This window comes from Urocampus carinirostris, chromosome 2 (assembly GCF_059441175.1).
Source record: "Urocampus carinirostris isolate Australia breed hairy pipefish chromosome 2, RoL_Ucar_1.0, whole genome shotgun sequence".
Lineage (NCBI taxonomy): Eukaryota > Metazoa > Chordata > Actinopteri > Syngnathiformes > Syngnathidae > Urocampus > Urocampus carinirostris.
In genome coordinates this window covers 49,372,508-49,397,616 of record NC_142350.1, presented here as the reverse complement: position 1 = coordinate 49,397,616, position 25,109 = coordinate 49,372,508, and the positions used below count along the sequence as shown (strand labels likewise).

Here is a 25,109-nt window from a genome sequence, read left to right as displayed (position 1 = left end):
CCTTCTGGGAAAACCTTCTGGGAAAACCTTCTAGGAAAACTTTCTGAGAAAAAGACATCCCGATAAAGCCAAAAGCGGACAGTCAATGTTTGATGAAAACCATCCCAAACATTTTAAAAACATTCTGAGATCTAGACAGAAACAACAATCGCTGGATCGCTATTTTATGCATCCAACGACCAAACCGACACAGTGTGTGGAAAAGCATGCCAAGGGAATGACATTTAATTGACTTTTTACCTTTTATCATTCGTTTGTTTTTGTTGTTTTGTGGACTGTTTCCTTAGTAATAAATGGTTAATGGCAGAAGCAGTTCATATGGCACTTTTCAAGTCACTTCTTCTTTTGCATTTCTTTAGCCTTATTGTTTAATTTTTTTCCATGTGGTGTATTCATAAACAATTGTGTACAGACACTGCCCTACTTACGAACGATATTCTATATTTTGTATGTTTAAGGCTTGTATAAGTAACCTGTATAGTCTTTTACTAAAAAAATAACATTTTATAAAATAATATGCTCTATAAAGATAAATAAAGTTCAGTTAAACTACCTTTTGAAGATGGGCTTCAAGAGGTCCTCCTCCGTGCTAGAGAGTGGACGAAAAAAAAGATCCAACCATTTTCTCAACCGCATCAAGCTTTCTTTTTCCACTTTGGTTTCAAAAGAAACGGCTCGCCTCTTCTATATACTTTACAACCATATTGAATGGATGCACGAGATATTAAACAATAAAAATGTCAAAGTTCTTAGCACGCTGGAGATAGTATAGACATACAGTATAGAATGCTTACACACAAACTAGGAAGTAGAGGCCGGATTTCTTCTTCGGGGTGGATGCTGGGTGGCCTCTCACAGCGCCACCACATGCCGGTAGCGGCGGAAAGTACTACAGTAATGTGCTGTACTCAGAAAAGGATGCACACAATACAAAATCCAACTTACAGCAATGTCTTTTCGACATCCCGAAAAAAATTTTGGTATCTTCCGTTTTTCGTAAGTTGAATGGACGTAAGTAGTGTCTGTACCTACCGGGCAGTTACAGTTGATCTAATGGGGTTTGGTGGCATTTGATGACCTTGGAAATGAAATATCTCGTTTCAATTCATTTCATTGGGAAAACATGATTAGATTTACAAAGGTTTCATTATACAACGTCACTGCTCGAACCAAGTTAAGTCGTTGAGTAAGATACCACTGTATAAGCAATATTTTTTACCTATTGGGTAACACTGTTGATTTTTTTAGCCTTGTGTACCAGTTTGTATTTAAAGAAATCTGAAAGAAAAACCTATTTATAGTGCACCTCTAGTTTTTTGTTTGCATCCCAAATCATTCTTAAACAAAAATAATTCCGAAATTCCAATTCACGCATTGGGATATTTCAATCATAAAAAAAAAAAATCACGCCCTGTCGTCCTTTTCATGCTCTCCTGCTCACACTCGTGGCTGTTAATTATTGGAAGGAAATGAGAAACGTTGATAATTAAACGGCAATTCCGTTCCAGCGCCAGGCGTGAATTTTTCCCGAGGGGGATAAGGAAGGTCAGCCGAAAGGTTGCTTGCACGTACGTGACTTTTTGATGGGGCCTCCGAGGCGCTCTGAGCTTTTGGGATGCTTCAGGGGGGCCATTTTGTGTGAATGGAGAGGGGACACACACACACACAATGTACCATATTTTCCATAATAAAAAGTGCCCCAATACGCCAAATTGGCCAGAAATTTGGACGTGTATGCATTAGTACAGTGCTGTACTATGGACTGATTTAATGCCTGACATTTAAATAATTACACAAACAATTTGTGAGTAGCAGTAATGAAATAAAAATGAAATATCTGTATAACATTGTTAACAAGATGATGAGAATAACTCCCGTTGAACAATCGTTTGCAAAATAAAGTCATTCATGCAAATAAAGTGTAAATACAATTGGATCAAAGTTGAACGTTACAATGTATGCATATCATAGCAATCGTGACAGAAACAGAGAATTGATCAATACGACAATAGTATCCATCCGATTCAAGTATTAGCTCAGTATCGATAATATCGATACTTGGGTCCTTCCGTCCACCCTAGATTAGAGGTTTGATTCCCGTTGCATCCAATGTAAGGCAATTGTGATAAGTGATACATTCTGACTGATCAATTGATGCACAAGTACGGTACTTTTAATTTTTTTCTGAGACTTTACCCCTTGTTGTAGTTTTCATTCCATGGCCATTATAGCCCGTTGCGCTTTGTATATGAAAAATACAGGATTTTTACGAGTAGTTGAAATCCTTGAAAATGCTTGGATTTTATTGTTGTGTTTTCATGGATTGATGAGTGCTTGAATTTTGGGTGAAGTGCTTCTAAATGGTTGAAATTGTTTCTACGTTTCTTAACAAGTCTGCTTAATAATGACGCTGACATTGCTGTCTAGTGGCTTTCTTCGCCCTTGCATTTCTTCTTCCCTCTGCAACTGGCATTAGTTTGTATGGCTTTGTCCTATTAAGTGTACAGGTCGAGCCCAAGAGGACGGGTGCATGCTACACCTAAACAGGGCACTATCACATGTGTATCAGTGCAAGGATTATGTATTAATTATGGACATTACTATGGGCCATGCAAAGAAATTGAAAGTAGTGTTTCCCACTGGTAAATTGTAATGGGAAGAACTTCCTGTAACTTAAAATGTAAGCTACATATTGCTGTCATGTGGGGGAGAGATTTGTCTCAAAAATATTTACCCATGTCCTGTTCAGATAAACAAATATATTCACTCAAGATCCATAAGTTGTATGTCTTGATAAATGCACACCTAAGATTAAATATTGTATATGTAAATCTCAGATTTATTTGTGGCTCTGCAAAATATATGATTCACACAGGATTCCTTCTTTTGATGGTATTGGAGAAATCGGAAAGTTGTTTGAACCCTTGAATATATATCACAAAAGACTATTTTTTGGGGCGTGCGCCTTATAGTGTGGATATACGGTCCATAAGCAAGGCACGCTGCAGCAGTTTACGTAACAAGGATGAGGGGACGTGCAACAGTTTTTCCAGCGACGCATCTCATACGGGGAGGAGGGGGACAAATGGGGGGCCGACTCACAATCTCGCAACGCAAACGGGACGTAACCTATTTTGCTCACGATGCCATAATGCGTCATCAAATATTAACCGGGATTCATGTCTGCTCGTTGTGTGTGCCTTACGTTTGCATTTCATAAAGGGGGGTGGGGATGGGGGGAATGGGGGGAATGGGGTCTGCAGGATGCAGGGAGCATCTGTGTCGCAGTTGTCTCACACACGCAATATTAATTCACTGCCATGCCTTCAAATGTAACCCCTCCATCTTTTTTACCGTCCTACCCCCCTTTCCCGTCTCCCCCCCCACCCCTATCTCCTCCCTTCCCCCCAGTTCCTTGGCTCTATGCTGATCTCGACTTTGGAATTCAATGTTGCCATGGTAACATTGCCGGGTCTGTCTCCTCCTCCCCACCTCCCCTTTGCTCCCCTTTGCAGGCGAGGAGATGCGGCACGAGCCGCGTTAGTCATCACGTTCATTCATTCATTCATTCAACAACACTAATATTAAGACTTATGTTTCTAAGGATGGGCGTCTACCAATACCTGATATCATATCAGTACCGTGTTGGAAAGTGTCGATACAGGTGGCGGAAAACTGTATCTTCTGCCCTTTAAGAGCTGCAACTATAAATTTAAAGACTATTTTATAATTGTTAATTTCATGCACATTGATCAGAATTTTTTGGGGGTACTGTAATCCCTTAGTTTTCATGGGGTTACATAACCAAACTGGAAGTACAAACCTTTATTTATTTATTTTAAATACTCTCTTAAACATTTAAACCAAAGAATAAACAATTTACAGGCTAACGTATTTGTGTAACAAATAAAAGTACATTACTTTACAAAAAATATTTTTACAAATAACGTAATACAAAAATGTGGCATCAAAAAATAAGTACTGTGCTTTATAAACGTTTTTTTTTTCAAATGGCTATATTGCACTATTGCTTGGTTTTCTGAAATATGTTTGGTTAACCGACTTGGGCACTTGAGCAGATAAAGCAGCTTTCTATGGGAACCTGATTCAAGCAAAATTTTCACTTTGGCTCGAAAATGTGAGTTATGTACTCATGTTTTCAGTGTGACGTTATATTATCATTATCTTTTTGCCATTTCTTGTTTGGCAGGCCGTATTACAAATCATTAAAGATTATTTCTTAATGTTACAAAACTATCCACTTAACTTCAGAGAACATTTTGTTGCCATCATGTGGACGTTACAGGGAAACAAAGACGATTTTACCTTCCTTTGCTATGAGAAGAAGCCCAAGATTTTGTGCCATAGAAAACCATCTTTCTTGGCGTTTTGGTGTTTTTGTCGGCCCAGAGAGTTTACTTGACATGATAGCTGGTACGTAATGTTTTACGTACTTGTAAAACTTCAGCCGCAACGTTGTTGACTCCCAGGCGGACACCAGCAGAAAGGGGGCGTGGTAACTGTTTAGCCAATCGGAACGCAGAACGCAATGCACGATGAAATCTGAAAAGTAGCAAAACCGCGAAAAGTAGACGGTGATTACTGAAGGATTACTCTATTTCTCTAAAACCGTGTGTATTTGTTTCATCCATTGGTTTTAGTATCCTACGTATGTATCGATGACTACTCACGAGTTGGTATCGGTCAGAAAAAATAGAAGGGGCAAAACAACTACTGTAATTGAATGTTCGACAAGTAATGGTTTTTAAATCAATATTTAAGTAGTTTTGTAATTAATTAATCATTTTATGTAAATAGTCAAAAACCAAAGAGTTCAATTTTGCTTGAATTCAAACAAAACTGTGATGAGTGTATTTTTTTATATTTTTTTATTTTCCGTTTCAATAAAACAAATCAATAATGCCTTTTAAATGGGACCGAAATGAAAGCAAAGTTTAACCGATTAATCTGGGAAATAATATATAGATTAATTTAATGTTACATGTTTACATAAGTAGAACAGGTTTTTTTCTTTTCAATTAAACAAAGTACTGGACATTGCATTAAATCTGTAATATTACTGTTTAATATCTTAATTTATACATATTCGCCTAGAAAACATTGATAAATATTTACTGCGATTTTGTTTTTTAACAACATTGGAATGATAATATTTGATCTGTTATATTTTCTGGGGAAGTGTAAGGAGCAACGGTCACAATTCATATTATTTTTCCTATTTATTTGTGATAGTAAATGTATATAAATGTACCTCCAATATGCATTATTCAAGACTAGGGCAGCATGGCGGTGCAGTGGTTAGTGCGTGTGCGGCACAGTTCTGAGGTCGTGAGATCGGATCTCCTGTGTGGAGTTTGCATGTTCTCCCCGTGGTTGCGTGGGTTTCCTCCGGGCACTCGGGTTTCCTCCCACATTCCAAAAGACATGCATGTCAGGTTAATTGGCCAGTCCAAATTGTCCCTAGGTGTGACTGAGCAAGCGAATTGTCTGTCCCTGTGTACCCTGTGAGTGGCTGGCAACCAGTTCAGGGTGTCCCCCTGCCCACTGCCCGAAGATAGCTGGGATCGGCTCCAGCATCCCCGCGACCCTACTGAGGATAAGCGGTGCAGATAAATGGATGGATGGATGGATATTCAAGATTAGTTATTCAAGTGACCCCATCAGCAGCCAGCAAGCACTAAAACATTTAGTTTTTTGAGACTTGTGATTAAGAGCTATATAGATAAACAAGACTTGACACGACGATGAATTAAAAAAAATCTCAGAAATGGTGTCTCGTTTTTTTTTATTGGAAACGAGTCCCTGTCTGATGGTATCTGCATATTCGAGCACCTCCTTGTTTATTTGTGTACGCAGCAGCTGAGCAGCGACGATGTTGGTGGCTTCCTGCTAGCCAAGGAGAGCAAAGGCCTCCGCTAGCACCGGCGACCGCGGCGAGAGAGCGGCAAAGCGAGAGAGCGAAAAAGCGAGAGAGGAGAGAGCGGAGAGCGGCTGAGAACAGTCGATGGATGCTGTCCGGATTGTAGGGGCAGCACGTTCTTCACTGAAAAGGAAAGGGAAGATTTCAAAATTGAGTCCAAGGATAGAAACTCGCCGTCAGGTAAGTCCCATTTAACCTTTGAGATTGACTTTTTAGAGTGCCTTGTTGTCTGACTCAAGTACTTGCATGACTTGGCATGAGTGCAGGGGAATGGGAATAATTGTTTTAAATCAGATCAAAGTGTGTTGACATAGGCAAACCAAAATTATATTGGCCATGGGTGTGAGAGAAAAATGGGAGAACAACAATTAAGAATAGTGACATGTTAACTAGCAAAGCTCTAACTCTGAAAATAATGTCCCTACACAACAGTCGCTTTGGATGACCTCAATGTCTGCCACAAATGCATTTCTAGCATGAGAGCACAGAAAGGAGATGATTATTTTAAGTCAGTGTGTGGAAAGAGGCAAGTCTAAGTCGAACGCCTCATTGTTTGCCATGGGTGTGCATGTGTTGCCGAAAGAAAGATGGAGGAGCAACGATTAAGGACTAGCAACATGCCAACTGGCAATGCTGAAACTCAGGAAATCATCTCCCCCTAGAATAGTTAAGAGCATCTAATTTTACGCCCCGAGTGCATACTTGACTTAGACAGGAGGTTGTTTTATGTCGGATCACAGTGTGTGGACAGAAGCAACTCAAAACTAGAACACCTCATTGTTGGCCTTAGGTGTACCCATGTCACAGAGAAAGATGGAAGAGCAACAATTACAGACTTACCAAATGCGAACTATCAATGTTATTAGTCTGAAAATCATCTCCCTGTTCAATAGTCACCTGAGAGCCCCTTGACAACAAGTGCGGAATTGAATTGTCATGACTGACTGTCAACTTTGTACTGGGATGACCATTCTACAGTAGAGCGCCTTGTCGTTGGCCATGAGTGTAAACACATCACAGAATAAGTAAAGCAGTTTTTATAACTAGCATTAAATGCACCTTTAATTTGGTTATTGCCGTGGAGTACCTTATTGCACATTTGACACACACCTAATAGCATTGAACAGATATTTTAAATAAAAGACTGCCAGCATCCAAACCAAAGCTTGAGCATCTCCTTTTTTCCAATAGAGCACCTTGTTTTGGGCCATGAGTGTGTACACATCGCAGCGAGAAAGATAAAAGAGCAAGGACGGGAGAATGAGTAAAGCAGTTCGCTAGCTAGTAACGCTAATACCACAAAATGGATCTCTAATTTGGTTATTGCTGTGGAGTGCCTCATTGTCTGCCACAAGTGCATGGAACCAAAGCTTGACCGTAGCATGCCCTTTTTACAGTAGAGAGCCTCCTTGTTGGCCGTGAATGTGCACACAATGCAGTGAGAAAGAAGAGTAAGGAGGGTAGAATAATTTAAGCAGTTTGTTACCTAGTAATGCTGATACCCAAAATGCATGTTTAATTTGGTTACTCGCTGTGGAGTGCCTCATTGTCCGCCACAAGTGAATGCATACTTGAAACGCACAGTAAAAGCATTGGACCATGGATTTCTTTTTTTTTTCAAGCAAGAAGATCATCAGAATCTAAACCAAAGCTCAGGGCTCGCATTTCCTTTTGACTGTAGAGCGCCTTGTTGTTAGCTATAAATGTGGGCACATAACATAGAATGAGCAAGAATAGAAAAATAAGTAAATGTCTTACTTGACAACTAGCAGTTTGCTTTTAGCATTGCTGATGTCGTAAAATCTTTGTTTCATTTGGTTTCTTGCTGTGGAGTATCTCATTGTCTGCCTTGAGTGTATGTTGTACTTGACACTCACAGAAAGGCATGAGAGCATGGAATCGGGATTGTTTTTTATTTTATCAAATTTAAAATTAAATTAACATTGCCGATATTGTAAAACGCATTTGGTTTCTCGTCGTAGAGTGCCTTATAGTTTGCCCTGAGTGTGCTCAAATCAAAATGTATGTTTAAAAAGTCATAAATCATTCAATCTGCACCTCGTTGTTGCCTAAAGATCACTGTCTTAAGACTACACCACGAAAGAAAAATATTTGTCTTTCAACAAACCTTCTCTGTCCTGGGATCGGTGTTATATAAATTTGTGGAGTGGTGTCTTTCTTTCCGGCTTCAAGGTTTTTCTCGATTGATCTTTTGCATTTTTCATTCCTCTCCCGTCTCGACTTCTAAATGATGAATATGGAGTAGCTGATCTTGAGCATTTTTGCATCACTTCTGGATCGTTAGGCCGAGTCAGCAAAGTTGCCTGACTCTCCTCTCAAGGACACATGATTTTTTTTGGTAACACGACTCCTCCTTCTTCAACCTTCCGACTTTATATTCTCCCATTAGTGTTTTTTAATGATGCGTCACTTCATTGATTGCGCTCATGCCCTTCTTTTATCACAGATTGGTCATCGTTGTTACATTAGCACGATCAAAAAAAAATGTTGGGTCATCAATAACCCAAACAGAGTGCACTGATTCACTACTTGGGTTAATTTGACACACCAAGTCAAACATTAAGGTTTTATCCAAAACAAACGTCCCGCAAAATTGGGTTGTTTAAATTAAAACAACCACTAACTATGATTGTTAGTTGTCTGTTTTTCTTTTTTTTATTTATTCATTATATATTTATTTAGTTTTGTTTTTTTTAGTATATTTCTATTTATTGAGTCCATGTATTAAATTTGATATATTCGCCACCCCAGACAGTTACAGGTCGCCTCTGGGCCTGTGACCAGGAGCCTAAGAGGACCGGTAGCACGTCGGGCTTAAGGGGTCAAAGTGAGAGGTTGTGCTGGTGTGGCCAGGTTGGCGCCGACAGGGTTCTGTTTCACTGCGTGGTCACCGCGTCTCAATCTGCCTGCGGGGGGCCTGGGCCACGTACACAGTCACGTCCTCTCTACTCTACTGCGATGGCTCACGAGTCACCTCGGTACCTGGGTCGCTCCGTAGCTGTTCACAACCCTGACCCCTGTGAAGCTGCCTCAGTCCCACCCTTAGTCCAGGGTTGGCCACAGCGGGGTCAGGGGACAGTCCCCCCTTGGTGCCAGCGCAGTCCGAGCTCCCTTGTAATGCAAACCTAACCTCATGCTCCAGGTATGCAATACTTTCCCCGCTCCTTGGGTAGGGTGGGGGATTTTGCTGGGGGTGGCGTCTGGCGCCAGGATCCATCACGACTCGGTGCGCCAGTATGCCAGAATAGGTGCGAGATTGATGTGGATCGGATGTGGTCTTGAAAATGTCTTGAAAAGTCTTGAATTTGAGTAAAAAAATCCTGGTGGAACCCTGTTTTAAAATGTATTTATTATTGATTTTTTTTTTAATTTTCTTTGCATTTGTTTTCGTTTTTTATATATCATGTATTTCTTCTACGTGTTTTTTTATTATTACTTACTTCTATTTATTTTTATTTATTTATACACTTATATTTATTAATTTATTTATTTTACTTTTGTTTTTAAAAATATTTTTGTAAAGATATTTTTTAAGTAGTTTTATTTGTATTTTTTCTTTTTTCATTAATATTTATTCATTTATGTATTTTTGATTATCTAATCTATGTATTCGTGTTTATTTTTCTAGTTATTCATTCATATATTTTATTCATATTTTTTAATAATTTTATTTTTCCAAAAATGGTATATATTTTTGTTTCTTTGTGTATTTTTGTTTATTTGATTTATTCGTTTCATTTGTTTATTTATACATCAATTTATTTTTATTGTTGTTTTTTAAAATGTATTTAATATGGAATTTGATTACGTATTTAGTTTAGTTTTGTATGTATTTTGGTTTATTTATTGCATGTATTCATTTTTATATTGCTTCGTTTTGTGGTTTATGTAGCTTCCTCATTTTTCCTTTTTTTCCATTTTTCCATATGTTCATTTACCAAAATGTTTTGGCAATGATCAGGAAACCTTGTACTGCTTGTGATTCAGAATAAATAAACAACAACAATATTTGTATTTATTATTTTACTTTTTATTTCATATTCAGATCAATGTACTATTTTTTACGGGTTTAATTTTGATTGTGTATTCATGTTTATTTAAATTATGTATTAACTATTTTTTTATTTTTATTTATTGATTCTTGTTTTGTTAAAATGTATTCATTTATTTATTTTATTATTTTCATGTATTTATTTTGTTTAATTTATCTTGTTTACTTAAGCATTTTTATTTATTGTTTTATGTATTTTATTTTATTTGTCTATTTTTATTTTGTTTTATTATTTAGTTAAGATTATATTATTCTTATTTTTAAAATGTATTTTTTTTTGTTTGATTTATGTATTTGTATTCATTTATGTTTGTTTACTTATGCATTTTTATTTATTTTATTTATGTATTTTATTTTATTCATTTAGTTGTATTTAGTTTTATTATTTAGTTAAAACTATATTATTATTATTATTCTAGAAAAATTATTTTTGTTTTTTATATATTTGTATTTATTCTTGCATTCATATTTATTAATCGATTCAAATTTTCATTTTGTAAAATATTACGTTAGTCGTCTTTTTGTAGTATTTTTGGAGTAAATAATTCAGTAGTACAGCTGTATTTTGTAATATAGTATTACTGTAGTAGTATTTTTGTAGCAATTCCATTCTATTTTTTTGTTTTCAAAATGAAGGCAAAATTATATATCAGGTCCCTTGGCACGATATTTGATATTTAGTTTTGTAGTTAATGTGTAGTATTTGTTGTATTTCTGTAGAAGTGTATTTGAGTGGACACATAAAGTGAAAATGGGGACAAAGTTGGCCCCCCAAAAAAGTGAACCACTCTTGGGGACCCCCTAGTGATTGCAGGGCCCCGAGCAGCCGCTTAGCTCACTTAAGCCTTGGCTCTGATCTTATGCAAATATCCTTTGCAGGTGTCCAATAATAAAAACAGAATAAACCTTCTGTATCAGTTCGATAATTAGTGGTCTCTGATAACTCTGCTTTCCCGCTTGAGGTTTTATTTCCTTACATTCTTCTTTGAACCCAAGTGTTTACCTTTCAATGTTGCCTTTCTCCAGGCATGGTGTGTGAGAAGGGGATCCAGATCCTCCTCACCACCGTGGGGGCGTTCGCCGCCTTCGGCCTGATGACGGTGGCCATCGGAACGGACTACTGGCTTTACTCCCGGGCCCTCATCTGCAACAGCACGGCCAACGTCTCCCAGGACGACCCCCACAACAAGGACAAAAAGGACCCCGGGGCCCTCACTCACTCGGGACTCTGGAGGATATGCTGCCTGGAAGGTGCCCCGTCGTCCGCAACGAGTGCTTACTGTGTTTTTAGCGTGGAAGGCAATGCATGTTTAGATTTTTGCACAGAGGGTGGAAAATGTTGGTTAACTAGAAAAATAATTAGGACAAAGAAAACAATGTTATTAGTTTTTATATATTTTTGAAACATTAAGAAAAATAGAAGGAAAAAACGGAAAAAGAAAGAAAAGGGAAGGACAAGAATAAATGGAAATAAAAAAGGAAAAAGCGGGAAGAATATAAAAGAGAAAAAAGAACAAAGAAAGAACAAGACAAAGAGAAAGGCAAAGGGGGAAAAGACAAAAAAAAGAAACAAGGAAATCATAAAAAAAAGAAAAAACGAAATAAAAGGAAAAAGAATTAAGACAAAAATAAATAGAAAGAAGGGAAAAACAGGAAGAAAATAAAAAGTATAAAAAATAAAAAGAACAGTAAAAAAGAAATAATGAGACAACAAAAAGTAAGAAAAATGAAAGAATGATAAGATAAGAATGAAAGATAAGAACAAAAAAGAGAGAAAGAAACAAAGGGAAAAGGAAAGAGAAAGGGGAAGAAAGGAAGAAAGGCAGAAAAAAGCTCAAAGAATGAAATATTAACAAAAAAGAAAGAAAAAAAGAAAAAGGAAAAACGACTGAAAAATCACAAATTAAGGAAAAAAGACTAACAAAAAGAAAGAAGAAAAGAACGAAAAGAAAAAGGAATTGTTTTATTGTATATATGTAATTTTTATGTCATATTACTGTAATTTTATTTTTGTAGTACTTTTGTAGCATTTCTGTGGTAGTATTTTTTTATAGTATTTCCGTTTTTTGTAGTATGTCTGTTTTTTGCATATGTACAGTATTTTTGTATTATTACTGAAGTTTTATTTTTTTAGTATTTCCATAGTACTGTAGTACTTTTCTAGTATTAATGTAGTTGCATTTTTTTGCAGTATTTCTGTGGTAATACTTCTGTTTTGGTATTTTTATAATATTTCTGGGATCATATTTCTGTATTTTAGTATGACTGTAGTGTTTTTAATAGTGTTTCTAGAGATTTGTTTTCTTTTCAGAATGAAAACAAAGTAATAAATAAGCTCACTGTTTTTAAGCAATTAATTTGATCTTTAGTTTTGTAGTCACTTTGTAGTATTTTTGTTGTATTTCTGTAGTATTATTTTGTTGTAGACACACAAAAAGACTTGGGGACAAAGTTGGCACGATAACCATTATGTTTATGAATAGCGCTTTATTTACAATCGTCATTTTTGGTCTGGCGGGCCCACGGGCCGTAGCTTGTCCACCTCTACCTTACTTACGGCTTTCCGTCTCTTTACCACTGACGTGCTGCTCCGTCTTCTTCTTCGCAGAGCAACGTGTCCCGACGGGCGTCTATCCATCTGTCCCTTCGTCCGACCATCCTCTGTGTCCGTCTCCATTTTCATCTTATCTCGCAAATCCATCAACTGCCGTGTTCGTTTGTGCTTGTATGTACTAACACCACACGCGTGTCGCAGTGTTGGGCACGTTACTGAAAAAACATTATAGGTAACAGTTACTAGCTACTTCATTTAAAAATGAATTGCGTTACCCACAGATTACTGAATTTTGAGAGCTTGCAACCGAACACTTTACCGAGACACTCCGTATCCATTTTGCTTTCTTGTCTTAAAACATCTCAAAGATGTATTTTTCCGTTTCTGGGTAATGTCCAATGCTTTCTCTTTTTCTGTCCAGACATGGTATATTGCAAAAATAATTTTACATATAAAAAGACCAAAATTCAGCACTCTTGCTCACGTTTGCCCCATTGATTCTGCTGTTTCGGTATAAGCCCCACCCCCTTCCCCATGCGCTGCGTACCATTCGCTACTGGTGAAACACAATCAAATATGCTCGTATACATTGACAATCCCACCCAACTCTCCCCCCCCCGACTTCAATTTTTAGTTTTATAGTGGTAAATGCGGAGATATGAGTATATGAGTATATACATGAGGTCAGCAATCTGCGGCTCTTTCGCGCTGCCCTTGTGGGTCCCTGTAGCTTTTTCAGAATGGGTCGAAAATGGTAAAAGATGGGATTTTATATATTTTCTTGTAATTTTGTGGACAAACATGAGAAAAACTTTAACATTTTCCAATGCTTATGAACTCCCCTTTTGGATATGATCTAAAAATAGGTTTATAGAAGGCTTTAACTTTTTGTTGCCCCAGACATATTTGCTTCAATTTTCTTTAGTCCACCATGACTATTTCAACATTTAGGATTGCTGACCCTAACACCCAGGAAAAAGTGAAAATCCGCAAAATACAGTCTCATCCTTTATAATAGTCCCCAAGGGGCAAATTCACCTTAATATTACATCCTTGCCTACTGAGAGTATACTACTGTAACAAAAGAGCAACTATATATAAACAAAAAACATGGAACACAGAATCGCAGTTGAATAAATGGCCTTTGTTGTCATTATACAAAAGTACAACGAAATTAGAGGGCCTCTCTTTTCAGAGTAAGAAAGTGATTTGGAGAGCGGCTGGCTAGGTGCACGTGAGCATCGGGTATTTGGATTGAGCTAGGTCTTCGCAATGATTAAAATACGCTGCCACTTGTTATAGCTCCAGGTCATCCGTTTCATGGGTAATTGATCTGGTGTTAGTGAAATACAGCCTCGGCAGGGGTGGCTTAAGAGAGTTGTTAGCTTAACCGTGGCAGTAGGCCGGTCTTCTCTTCCGATGCCGCCTCAGTCGCTTCCCAAACCTGATAACAATCAAGGGAGCACCATTTCTTGCTACTCTTCTGCCTTTCCTCATAGTATGAATTAGATGATGAATTTATTTTCAATTTGATCTGACACTAAAGCTACTAGCTGTTGCCATGCTCTGCTGTTTGTTTTGGTGGCCACTTGTGCGCCGGCTCTGCTGTTTGAATGATAGCATACGCCAGCCTATCACATTCACTCCCAGACACTTATGCCCACCCAACACACACACATGCACAATCTGCCCCGTGATGGCACTTGCTTTGTGCTCTCTAGGGCTGTCGCGAATATGACGTACTCGTCATATTGCAAATATCTATCTATCTATCTATCTATCTATCTATCTATCTACCTATCTACCTTGGTCATATCTCTTAAGAGGGGTGACCGACAGCAAGACAAACATGTATACAAAAACAAGGAAAAGGAAAAAGTAGCAAAAAAACATAAAAAAATTGACCATGGCCAACCCAAATGCCAAATGCCCTTGGGTCGTGTGGGGAGGGGCCCTGTCCCCCTGGGACGTGTGAGAATTCTCCCACCGTGGTCCGCTGCGTGTCGTAAGAGGCGACTAAAGTGGAGGGAGCGAGGGGACTGGGGGATCCTCTCCTCTCTATCTCTACTCCCTAAGAGACAGCAAGGCAAAGAATGGGGGGCGGGAGACCGAAAGGTCTCGCGAACCATAGTTATAGGGTCACTAAATGTGAGAGGATGTGGAAGTAAAGTGACTGAGTGAATAAAGAGGAGATTGGAAGGATGATGACTAAAAGGAAGGTTGATGGCTTTTCCATTCATAGCTCATTTTAATGTGTACCAGTCTTTGTTTTAAAGCCAAAGAACTTGAAGAAGAGAAAAGAGACTTTCGTCCGCCACTGCTGTTAGCTTCATTCTCTTTAAATGTGCTAAAATCTCAAAACTTGAAGCGGAGCAGAAACATTTATCTGCTCTGTTGCGCTACTCACTCAAAGTCTGTGTGTGTTGAAATTTGAGGGGTTTTTTTTCTCATCTTAGCAGCACATTTTTACACTTCATTACTGAAAATTTGAGTTGACATTACGGGGGGAATGACAATCCGTCAATTAATCGTCTCCAGAAATGTATAGTCTTAAGAGACATAGTGCTCTGTGCTGACCACAATGCACGATACGTTAATATCAATGACAATTCCATTTAACATCCACGAATTAGTGAACCAGCGACACTTACCGTTACCTGTAAACATAGAGGACGACGTACGCAAACACGCATGAAATTGTATGTACACATGCACAAAACTCACGTAATGTACAAAACATGCATAAACACATAAAGCATACATAAACACATGCATGAAAACTCATATAAAAACACAAAAACTTATGTAAATACTCCCAAAAAAGTACGCAAACAAATACAAAGTATGTAAACTCACGCATGAAAACGTATGTGAAAACACACAAAAACCCACCTAAATACGCACATAAACGTACGTAAACCTGCATAAAAATGCATGTTAACATGCACAAAGCGTACGCAAACACACAAAATGAACGTAAACACATAAAGCGTACGTAAACATGTGCATGAAAACGTACGTAAAAACGCAAAAAAATCTATGTAAACACGCACAAAAATCTACGTAAACATAGACAAACAACATGTAAGCATACAAAACGTATGTAAACTTACGCATGAAAACGTACATTAAAAACACAAAAACGTACGTAATCATGCATGAAAATGCATGGAAACATGCAGGAAAAAGTATGGAAACCTACATGAAAACGTACGTTAACATGCAAAAAACGTATGCAAACACACAAAAAGTATGTAAACACATAAAAGAACGTAAACGTGTCGATGAAAACGTACGTAAAAATGCAAAAAATTATATGTAAACACGCACAATAACGTACGGAACTCACCTCTTTTGACCATCAGTAACGCTAACAGCATTGTAACAAGGGAAATAATAGTTAGATGACCCCGTTACTGACAATATAGCGTTTTTGTTTTTTTAATAAGAAGGCTAATCCCAACACTGGTCACTAACATCACTACCCGCCCGCCTACCATTGGAGGAGACGCCCGGAGGACGCTCGCAGTTCTACACATCCCGTCCTCTGGTTTTTGCGTACTCATCACTTTCTGTTTCCCGGCATCTCAGGAGTCAAGCGAGGAGTTTGTTCTCAGATCAACCACTTCCCGGAGGACGCGGACTTTGACCACGACGGGGCCGAGTATGTCCTGCGTAAGTCAAACGCCGGCTGCTTTTTTCTTTCTTTTTTTGCCGCAGTGGAGGAACGGACACGTGACAAAAGCGAGAGGAATTCACCGGCGCGGCCTAGTTGAAGCTAAAAATCCCCGCAGGGATGCGTTTGGAGCCTTGTGATACGTACGCTAGCTTGTTTACAATCTAGCGCCAGCATCTTGTTGGCATTTTGCTGGCATTTCCTCTCTTGTGGCCTACTTGTCTCGTGCGTGTGCGCCGTGTGAAAAGACAAACGGGCATTTGCATAAGACCCAACATGAATTCTCATGTGTGTTTGGAAGGAATGTACTTTGACTGTGATATTAATGATTTAAAGCTTTAACTCAGGAGTTAGGGTTGCTCGTGAGCTTTAACTCGGCATGAAAACGGCCATCAGGACTTTACATTGGGAGTAAAGTAGCTATAGAGCTTTCGCTCTCATTAAAGCCTGAAAGCTTTAAAATTCAAGCAGCTTTAACTCAGCAGTTGACTCGGGAGTTAAAGCAGCGTTAAAACTTTTACTTGTGAGTTAAAGAAGCTTTAAAGCTTTTATTGGGAGTTAAAGCAGCTTTTAAGCTTTAAACTATGAAACCCCTAAGTTCAATCTGGTTTACCTCAACTGTTAAAGATATTGTTAAGCTAATTTCAGTCCCTGTAGTGGCTTTAAAGCATTAACTCACGACTTAAAACAGATTCAAAGAATGAACTCTGAACCTAAAGCTCTGACTCAGGAGTTAAAACAGCTTTAAACCACTGAACCCTTACCATGAAAGCACAAAGGCTTCAAAATTCAAGCGGCTTTAACTCGGCAGTTGACTTGGGAGTTAAAGGAGCATTAAAGCTTTTACTTGGGAGCTAAAGCAGATTTTAAACTTTAAACCATGAAACCCCTAAGTTAAATCTGAGGTAATACTTTAAATCTGGTATAACTCAACTGTTAAAGATATTTTTAAGCTAATTTAAGATCCCGGAGTCGATTCAAAGCATTAACTCAGGACCTAAAGCAGATCCAAAGTATTAACTCTGAACCTAAAGCTTTGACTAAGGAGTTAAAGCAGCTTTCGACCACCGAACCCCATACCATGAAAGCATAAAGGCTTTGAAAGGTCGAGCAGCAGTTAGTGAAGATTAAAAGTTTTAACTCTGAATTAAAATAGTTAAAGCAGCTTAAAAGCTTTAACTCCAAGGTAAAGCTGCTTTAACTTGTGTTGTTATTTTTAATGTTAAGTGTCTGTAAAGCTAAATCAAGAACCAAAAACAAGCTTAAAGCTAGAATTTATGAGTTAAATCGGCTTATAAGCTTTAACTCTGATCTTTAATCTTTAAAAGTTGAAGTTGCTTTAACTCAGAAATTGGTTGTTTTTCTTTAAAACTCTTCATTTAAAGCAAATTTAATGTTTTAACTCAAGCTTTTATCTCGAAAGTTAGTTTCTGTAAAGCTTTTCCATTACAATGTATATCCATGATTTTATAGAGACGTCGTAGCTTCTAGCATTTCATCAGTACAGCACTAGAATAGGCCATTCTACGCAGAGGATAAATATAAAATGAACGAGGATTGTTTTTTGTTTCATGCAGTTGTGGTTGAATTTGGTGTTACGTGCCCCACAGGCGTGGTGAGGGCTTCCAACATCTTCCCCATCCTTAGTGCCATCTTGCTACTCCTGGGGGGGGTCTGCATCGCCGCCAGCCGGTTCTACAGGAGCAAGCGCAACATCATCCTGGGGGCCGGGATTCTCTTCGTGGCTGCAGGTAGCCTTCCTAGCATCGTATGTGTGGATGGATGCAGGAGGGGGACCAACATCCTGCAAAAAAAGCTACTGAAGCTAACAGTTAACCACTAAAGCTAAATATGCGCTCAGTTGAGGCTCACGGAAAACAATCATTTAAATAAGAAAAAGTGGGATTTATTTTCAATGTTTTAAAAGACTAGACTGATGCTAGAAGCTGTCTCAGTGATGCTAATGCTAGCTGCTAATGTTAATATGCTAGTTTCAGCGTCTGGGATGCCTGCTCAATCAGTTTGTTGCAAATTTTATGCTAGTAGCAGCTAGCGACCCCTCAAGAAATGACAATACAGATACTCAAGGTAACAGCTAACGGCAACCAAAAACAAGTGCTACAAAGCACAAGGAAAAATCTAAACTACGGTGACTCAAAGTGACCAATTTTCTCATTAGCTTACCCAGTCTCTCACAGGGTCTTCCATTCTGTACAGTAACATTTGGTTCTTGTTTTACTTAACAATTTATTTTTCAAAACCATTGAATTTTTGCATCATGAATCTTATGAAAACAATTTGTATGGAACGAAATTTCTTAGCCCCAAGGCACAGGGTGATAGTGAGACCAAGGATTTTGGTTTGGTGTACATCTCAGCCCCACACAATAGAATTATTAAGAATATTATCGAGCTAACAGCCATTCAGGTTAGCTTTCATGTTGCATCAACTCTTTTCTATCATAACGGAGGATTACCTATCTAATGATGCTTTTGTCGAAAAGGAGCAGCACATGGACTTGATACGTATATTATGTGCTCCAAAACTTGCCCACCAGGGGGATATAACACAAAAGTGGAATAAAGAGATCCAGTCTAAATAAGCGCAGCTAGATCTAGTCCGGCTGTTGCATTTTGGCTTAATCAGTTGCACCTAAGAGCTAGTGCATTATGTACACCCAAAAAAAACTACACACAGGAAATGAATCCGATTGGTTCAGACAGGAATCACATATCTATATGCAGTGTCTAATGTTGGTTGCTAGATGGCGTGCGAGTATGATAAATGAGCAATAGGGATAGTGAAACTTTGTAAACACACTGCTTCTCTGTGAGAAGAAATGCAAGCTCTGGGCTTGGAATATGAGGGTGTCAAGGTCATCCTGATTCGCCAGCTAGCAGGCCTCATAGTGGATTTCAAGCTGTAGCTTTTTAATCAGAGACACATCCCTTGGTGCCTGAGAACTGATTCTCCTGACCTTGAAGGTGTTTGCCAAATCGTAAAACCACACACTTATTGAGCACGATAGAAATATAAACGTATAAAGATATAAGAAGAGTTGTTGGTGATAGGAATGAGTGGAGAGGTGTTGCAAAAGGATAGTGGGATGTGTGGACGCGTTCTAAGGGATGGGCAGGGCACCTGTATGATGCGGCAGGGGTAAACCAGTGAAAACTTTCAGGCCCTGTGTGTTGTGTCACCCTGACCCGAGTAACATGGCCGCTTTCTTGTGTCCCGTTTCATCTGGAGGGACGAAAGCATGACCAACTTAGGTGCCGTGGTGCATTTGGGTTGGCCATGGTCCAAAAATGTTTCTGTATTTTTGCTATTTTTTCCCTTTTTATTTTCTTTGTTATTGTATGTGTTTGTCTTGCTGTCGGTCACCCCTTTTGAGGGATATGACCTAGGTTGATAGATAGATAGATGAATAGATGGAAGTATATATTGTATATAAGAGTATGGAATATGGGCAGCAGTGGTTAGCGCGTGTGCTGCACAGTTCTAAGGTCTTGGGAACATCCTGTGTGGGTTCAAATCCAGCTACTGGACTTCCTGTGTAGAGTTTGTATGTTCTCCTTGTGCTTGCGTGGGTTTCCTCCGGGCACTCTGGTTTCCTCCCTCATTCCAAAGACATGCGTGTCAGGTTAATTGGCCGGTCCAGATTGTCCCTAGGTGTGACTGAGCGAGTGAGTTGTCTGTCCCTGTGTGCCCTGCGACTGGCTGGCAACCAGTTCAGGGTGTCCCCTGCCCGATGATTGCTGGGATGGGCTCCAGCATCTCCGCGACCCTACTGAGGATAAGCGGTGCAGCTAATGAGATGAGATGAGTATGGAATATAGTATGAAAGGCACATTCAGACCATAATTTCCCTTACAGACACCTTGCCATGGTGATCGTGGTAACAGAGTTGAGCTAAATTTAACCTGCTTTCATACAACATACTTGAGGCTAAATTGAGCCACACATCCTAACTTAATCCCTCATCTTGGTTCTGTGCTATACCCCCGCAGGTCTGAGCAACATCATCGGCGTGATCGTGTACATCTCGGCGGCGCTGGGCGACATCTCGCCCAAAAAGGACGAGGACAAGAAGTGGCAATACTCGTACGGCTGGTCCTTCTACTTCGGCGGTCTGTCCTTCATCATGGCGGAGATGGTCGGCGTCCTGGCCGTCAACATTTACATCGAGAAGAACAAAGAGCTCCGTTGCCGCTCGCGCACCGACATCTTCAAGAGCACCACGCACGCCATGCTACGCCTGCCCAGCTACCGCTTCCGCCGCCGCTCGCGTTCCTCTTCGCGCTCTACCGACCCCTCCCGATCCCGGGACCCTTCCCCCGTAGGGGCCAAGAACTTCGGCCTGCCTCCCTCGGCGTTACTGGCGCAGGGGCCCGTCTCCGTCTCCACGCTCCCCAACCCGCACTCGCGCTCCCACGACATCTCGCTCTACACGCTCTCCCGGGACGCCAAACTAGGAGGGTTACCCCCCATGTACGGCACGGTGGACCGCGCCACCCTCTACCAGCTGCACAACTGCTTCCCGAAGGACGGAGGCGGTGGCGGAGTGGGCGGGGCCGGCCTGATGGGCGGCACGCTGCCCTCGCTCAAGTCCCACAACCCGACCAACTCGTCAAATTCCAACGTGCCCAACTCGGTGGGCTCCGGACCGCCCCCCTTTACCTCGGACCGGGGGATGGGCACCCTGGACCGCCTCAAGGGGGAGCGAGAGAGCAACTCCAACACCCTCAACCGCAAGACCACGCCCGTCTAGAGGGAGGGGGCGGAGTCTCCGCCACACACTGGTAACTGAGCGCTAATAACGACTATTTTGATATCTCGGCGTGCTAGAAATGATTTATTTTGTTAACGATCGACATGCAAACTAACCTCGGGCTACTAAGATAAAACATTGTGCAATATTAGCGCTAATTTAGCACACTTCCGTTAGCGTGGATTGTTATTATTCTTTGCGTCGGCCGGTGCTTTGGGTGGACATCTCAATGCTTTTTTGGGTTTCTTTCTGCTAGCGCAATTTTTATTCCGTGTAGGAAGGTCACGTAGAAAATCGTTGCTAGTATCACATTTCGAAAAATTCTAGTTTAAATCTAGGGCCCTATTTCGAGGAGGCAAGATGAAAAAAGATTCCGGATCAGGTTAAAAAAATGACTGACTTACTGTTTGGTTTTGGGATTTTGTCTCTGTTTAGTTCATTGACGTTTTGTTTTTGGGTTTGTTTTGTTGTTTGAGGGGTTCGTCTTTTATTCATTAATATTCAATTCTTTTCCATTCGATTTAGTTTGGTTGTGTTTGCTTTAAGGGTTTGATTTATTTCGGTTTAATTCTTTTTTTGTTTTAAGGTTCTGGTTTGGTTTCTGTTACTTCAAATATGGTTTGGGTTCGTTTGTTTTTGGCAGGTTTCCGTTCTGTTCCATTCTGTTCAGTTAGTTTCAGTTTTATTTGTTTTTCTTTTGTTTTGGTTTCAGTTGGGTTACGTGCGGTTTTGTTTGGCTTTGTTTTGTCTCGTTAGGTTTATTTAGTTTTTTTTTTAGTTTTGTTTGTTTTTTCTTCTCTTTTGGGTGTTTAGTGTCGCAGTACAGTTCTGTCTAATTACGTTTCGGATGGTCTCGTTCAGTTTTTTTTCGTTTTATGTCGGTGTTTCCATTTGGTTCTCTCCAATTATGTTTGGTTGTTTGGTAACATTCAGCGTTATTTGGTTTGCTTTGGTTTTGTTTTGGGGGTTCGGTTCTGTTTGGTTGTGATTGTTTTTGTGTGTTTGTTTTATACAAACAGGATGATTTTGGGGGGTTAAAAACAAATAGGTCATTTTTGCTTATATATTTTTGGCAGACACAACTTGCTTAAAGATTTTATGAAGAAAACTGGAAACTAAAAACAAAGTGACATCATTTTGTTTCGTTTCATTCCTTTTTTTTCTTTTGGGAATGCCATTTGATTGGAATTTTATAAAGACAAAAAACTTTGAGGTTTCAAAACAAAATGCAATTTTTTGGGGGGGAGAGTTAAGCTTTGTTATTTTGAGTTTTAAAAAAACAGCAGTTGATCCATTCTCTCTAGAACCTTCTCATTTGAATGACTTTGCAATGTTTTTAGCACAGGAATATTTGAATTGGCAATACACACACAGAGATTAAATCTGACAGATCCATTATCTCTTGTCCCTAATGAGTAGAAATTGTCTTTTTTAGCGACACGAAAAGATGAAATCCGATTGGTTGAAATATCTGACAGGGCCATGAAGTAAAATAGATTTTTGCACATGTAGAATGGGCTGACATGGCAACATGTATGAAATTCGATTGGTTGAAAAATCCCCCCAAAAAAATCAATCAATAGCTCCATGAAATGAAGCTTTATATTTGATTTTTTTCATCTTCACGATAACGATGTCCATCCTGAGCGCCTTCACACTCGCCGCTAACGTTTCCATGTTGTTGATTGACTGTGATTTTTATTTAGAATTTTGGGGAAAAGAGGGGGAGGGGCGAGCAACCTGTTCCACAAAAGTACCTCTTCAAATTTTTTTTTTCCAGATGTGAATACTGTAAAATGTCTTCCAATTATTGCGAAAAGGAAAAAAAAAGATGTAAAAAAAAAAAAAAGATGCAAGAACCATGCCGTTTTTGGCCTCCGTTAGTCTCCTCTCCGTCGGAATCCGTCTTCATGTAGCGCTAGTCGTCCTGACTATGTTTGTTCTTTGGGCATTAGCAAAAAAACTCGCGAGTGAAAAAAAGAAAACGTATTAAAAAAATGTGTACAGATGCGAGCGCGGAAAGGAAGAATCTCTTTTCTATGTTCTCTCGAGTCACACATAAAAAATATTGTAACATATCAAGTCAAGTCATTTTTATTTGTATAGCCCTTAATCACAATTAGTCTCTAAGGGCATATGCATACATATATTTGTAAATTCTCTCGACAAAATATAAAAGTTTTAGTTGTGACCGGGATTCTCACGAGCGCCCCCCGGTGGCGGGAACCTCCCTTGCCCCCCAAAGATTGTTTTCACTGTGCTTTCCCGCTCGTCTTCTCTCGAAGGGACGCTTTTGTTTTCTGGGGAATTTGACTCCTCCCACACGATGCAACCGACAAACGAACCAAAAAAAAAACTAAATTTTTGCGGATTCCGGAGCGCATTCTCGTGGCCAATGTGAATCCGAAATGTAGTGGAGCGCTTTTGGGAAATGTGTGAGAAATTCAAACACTGTATTGCACGAAGTTTATAAAAAAATGTTGAACAATCAATTCTGGCTTTGTGTAGTCGTGTATCCTCTCATTTTTGCATTTCTTTTGGGAGTAATTACTTCTAAATGGAACGTAATTCTTGCTCTTTTTTCTGTGTGTTTTTTTAATTGTCTCATTTTTAAATTGAGCTGTGGAGGGTGTAAGATTTTGAAAATTAACATTTTAAAGGATAGGTTTTGCTGAAATATTTTGGAGCATTTTTTGTGTTTTATTTTCACTTATTTGCTTTTATATACAAGTTTTACTTCCTTTTTTTCAACCATCTTATATTTATTTCTCAAAACTTTTGAATTATGGCCAACAAGGGTGTAAAATGTTTTTATTGCCTCGTATTTAAAATGAGCTGTGGAGGGTGTAAGATTTTTGAAATAAACATTTTAAAGCATAGGTTTTACTGAAATATTTCAGCATTTTTTGCGCTTTTTTAAATTAAAGTATTACTTCACTTTTTGGGGGTATTTTTGTTGGTTTTTTCTTTTTTAAGCATCTTATATTTCACAAGACTGAATGATGGCCAATGAGGGTGTAAGTTTAAGAAAATAAACATTTTAAAGTAAAAGTTTTACCGAATTTCCTTTTCCTTTTAATAGTTTTGTATTGATTTTAAGAAACTTTTGGTAAGTTTTTTTTCTTCACTTTTGTTTGTTTACCTGGATTGACTATTACAATAGACGTTTAAATGGAGACCAAGGAGGGTGTAAGATTCTTTAATTGAACTTTTATTTGATTTTTTCTTTCTCTTGTATTAATTTCCAGAGGATTTAAAATAGAGGCCAATGAGGGTGTATGATTGAAAAAAAAAAAAAAAACGCTCAACTTTTTGGCTGACCTTTTTATGTTTTTTTTTTTTTGTTGTTTAACTGGCTTGTATTTATTTTAGATTTTTAAACGGGACAAACAAGGGTGTAAGACTCAAAAAAATTAAAGCTAGTCTTGTGCTTTTTTTTTTTGCAAGTTACTAGTGTTTTTTTTTCCTTTATTCTGAGAAACCTTTAAACAAAGGCCAAGGAGGGTGTAAGATTAGAAAAATGAACCCTTTAAAGCACATCTTTAGATAAACGTTTATTTTACATTTTTTCTTATTTGTTACAGACTTGGATTTATTTCAAGAGACCTAATTGAGGCCAAGGAGGGCCGCAGATTAAAAGTATATCAATAACATTTTACTGAACTTTTTAAGGGCATTTTTTTACGTTTTTCTTTTTTAATTGGCTTGTAATGGAGGCCATCAAGGGTGTAAGATTTAAAAGAATTACTCAAGCAAAAGTTCAACATGCATTTGTTTTAACTTTTATTTGTTATTTTATGTTTTATTTCCTATCTTTCACTATATTGGAGTTAACTTTGTTTTTTCCTTCAGTTCTCATATTTAGTTGAAGATACATTCAAATTGAATACCACACAAAGTGGACAATTTAAGAAAAGCTTTTTTGTTTGTTTTATTTTTAACTGTTTAATATTTAGTTCAACAGGTTTAAATGGTTACCACCAGCTTGTTATATTCCTATTTAAAACGAAAGTAGTATTTGTTTGCCTTTTTGTGTAATTATTTATTTTTGCCTTTTCTTTTTACCTTTTTGCATAGTTTTAATTTGCACTGTAA

General features: G+C 38.6%; 1 protein-coding gene and 1 long non-coding RNA gene across 2 annotated transcripts in view; one reads left to right on the top strand and one right to left on the bottom strand.

Annotated features, from left to right (window-relative positions):
• cacng8b (calcium channel, voltage-dependent, gamma subunit 8b) overlaps window positions 1-23,506 on the top strand; it is a 36,593-nt gene extending 13,087 nt beyond the window's left edge. The window contains exons 3-7 of the mRNA XM_088326928.1: window positions 5,878-6,121; window positions 11,040-11,264; window positions 16,159-16,242; window positions 17,854-17,994; window positions 20,254-23,506. Of these exons, the coding sequence (XP_088183054.1) occupies window positions 11,042-11,264; window positions 16,159-16,242; window positions 17,854-17,994; window positions 20,254-21,014 (1,209 nt within the window). The 5' untranslated portion in view covers window positions 5,878-6,121; window positions 11,040-11,041 and the 3' untranslated portion in view covers window positions 21,015-23,506. The remainder of the gene's footprint in view (window positions 1-5,877; window positions 6,122-11,039; window positions 11,265-16,158; window positions 16,243-17,853; window positions 17,995-20,253) is intronic.
• On the bottom strand, window positions 12,720-16,259 carry LOC148372276 (uncharacterized). The gene is made up of 3 exons (XR_015849533.1): window positions 16,065-16,259; window positions 15,917-15,937; window positions 12,720-12,782 (listed from the first exon to the last, which is right to left on the bottom strand). It is a non-coding gene; the product is annotated as an uncharacterized LOC148372276 (long non-coding RNA).
• Window positions 23,507-25,109: the final 1,603 nt, after the last annotated feature.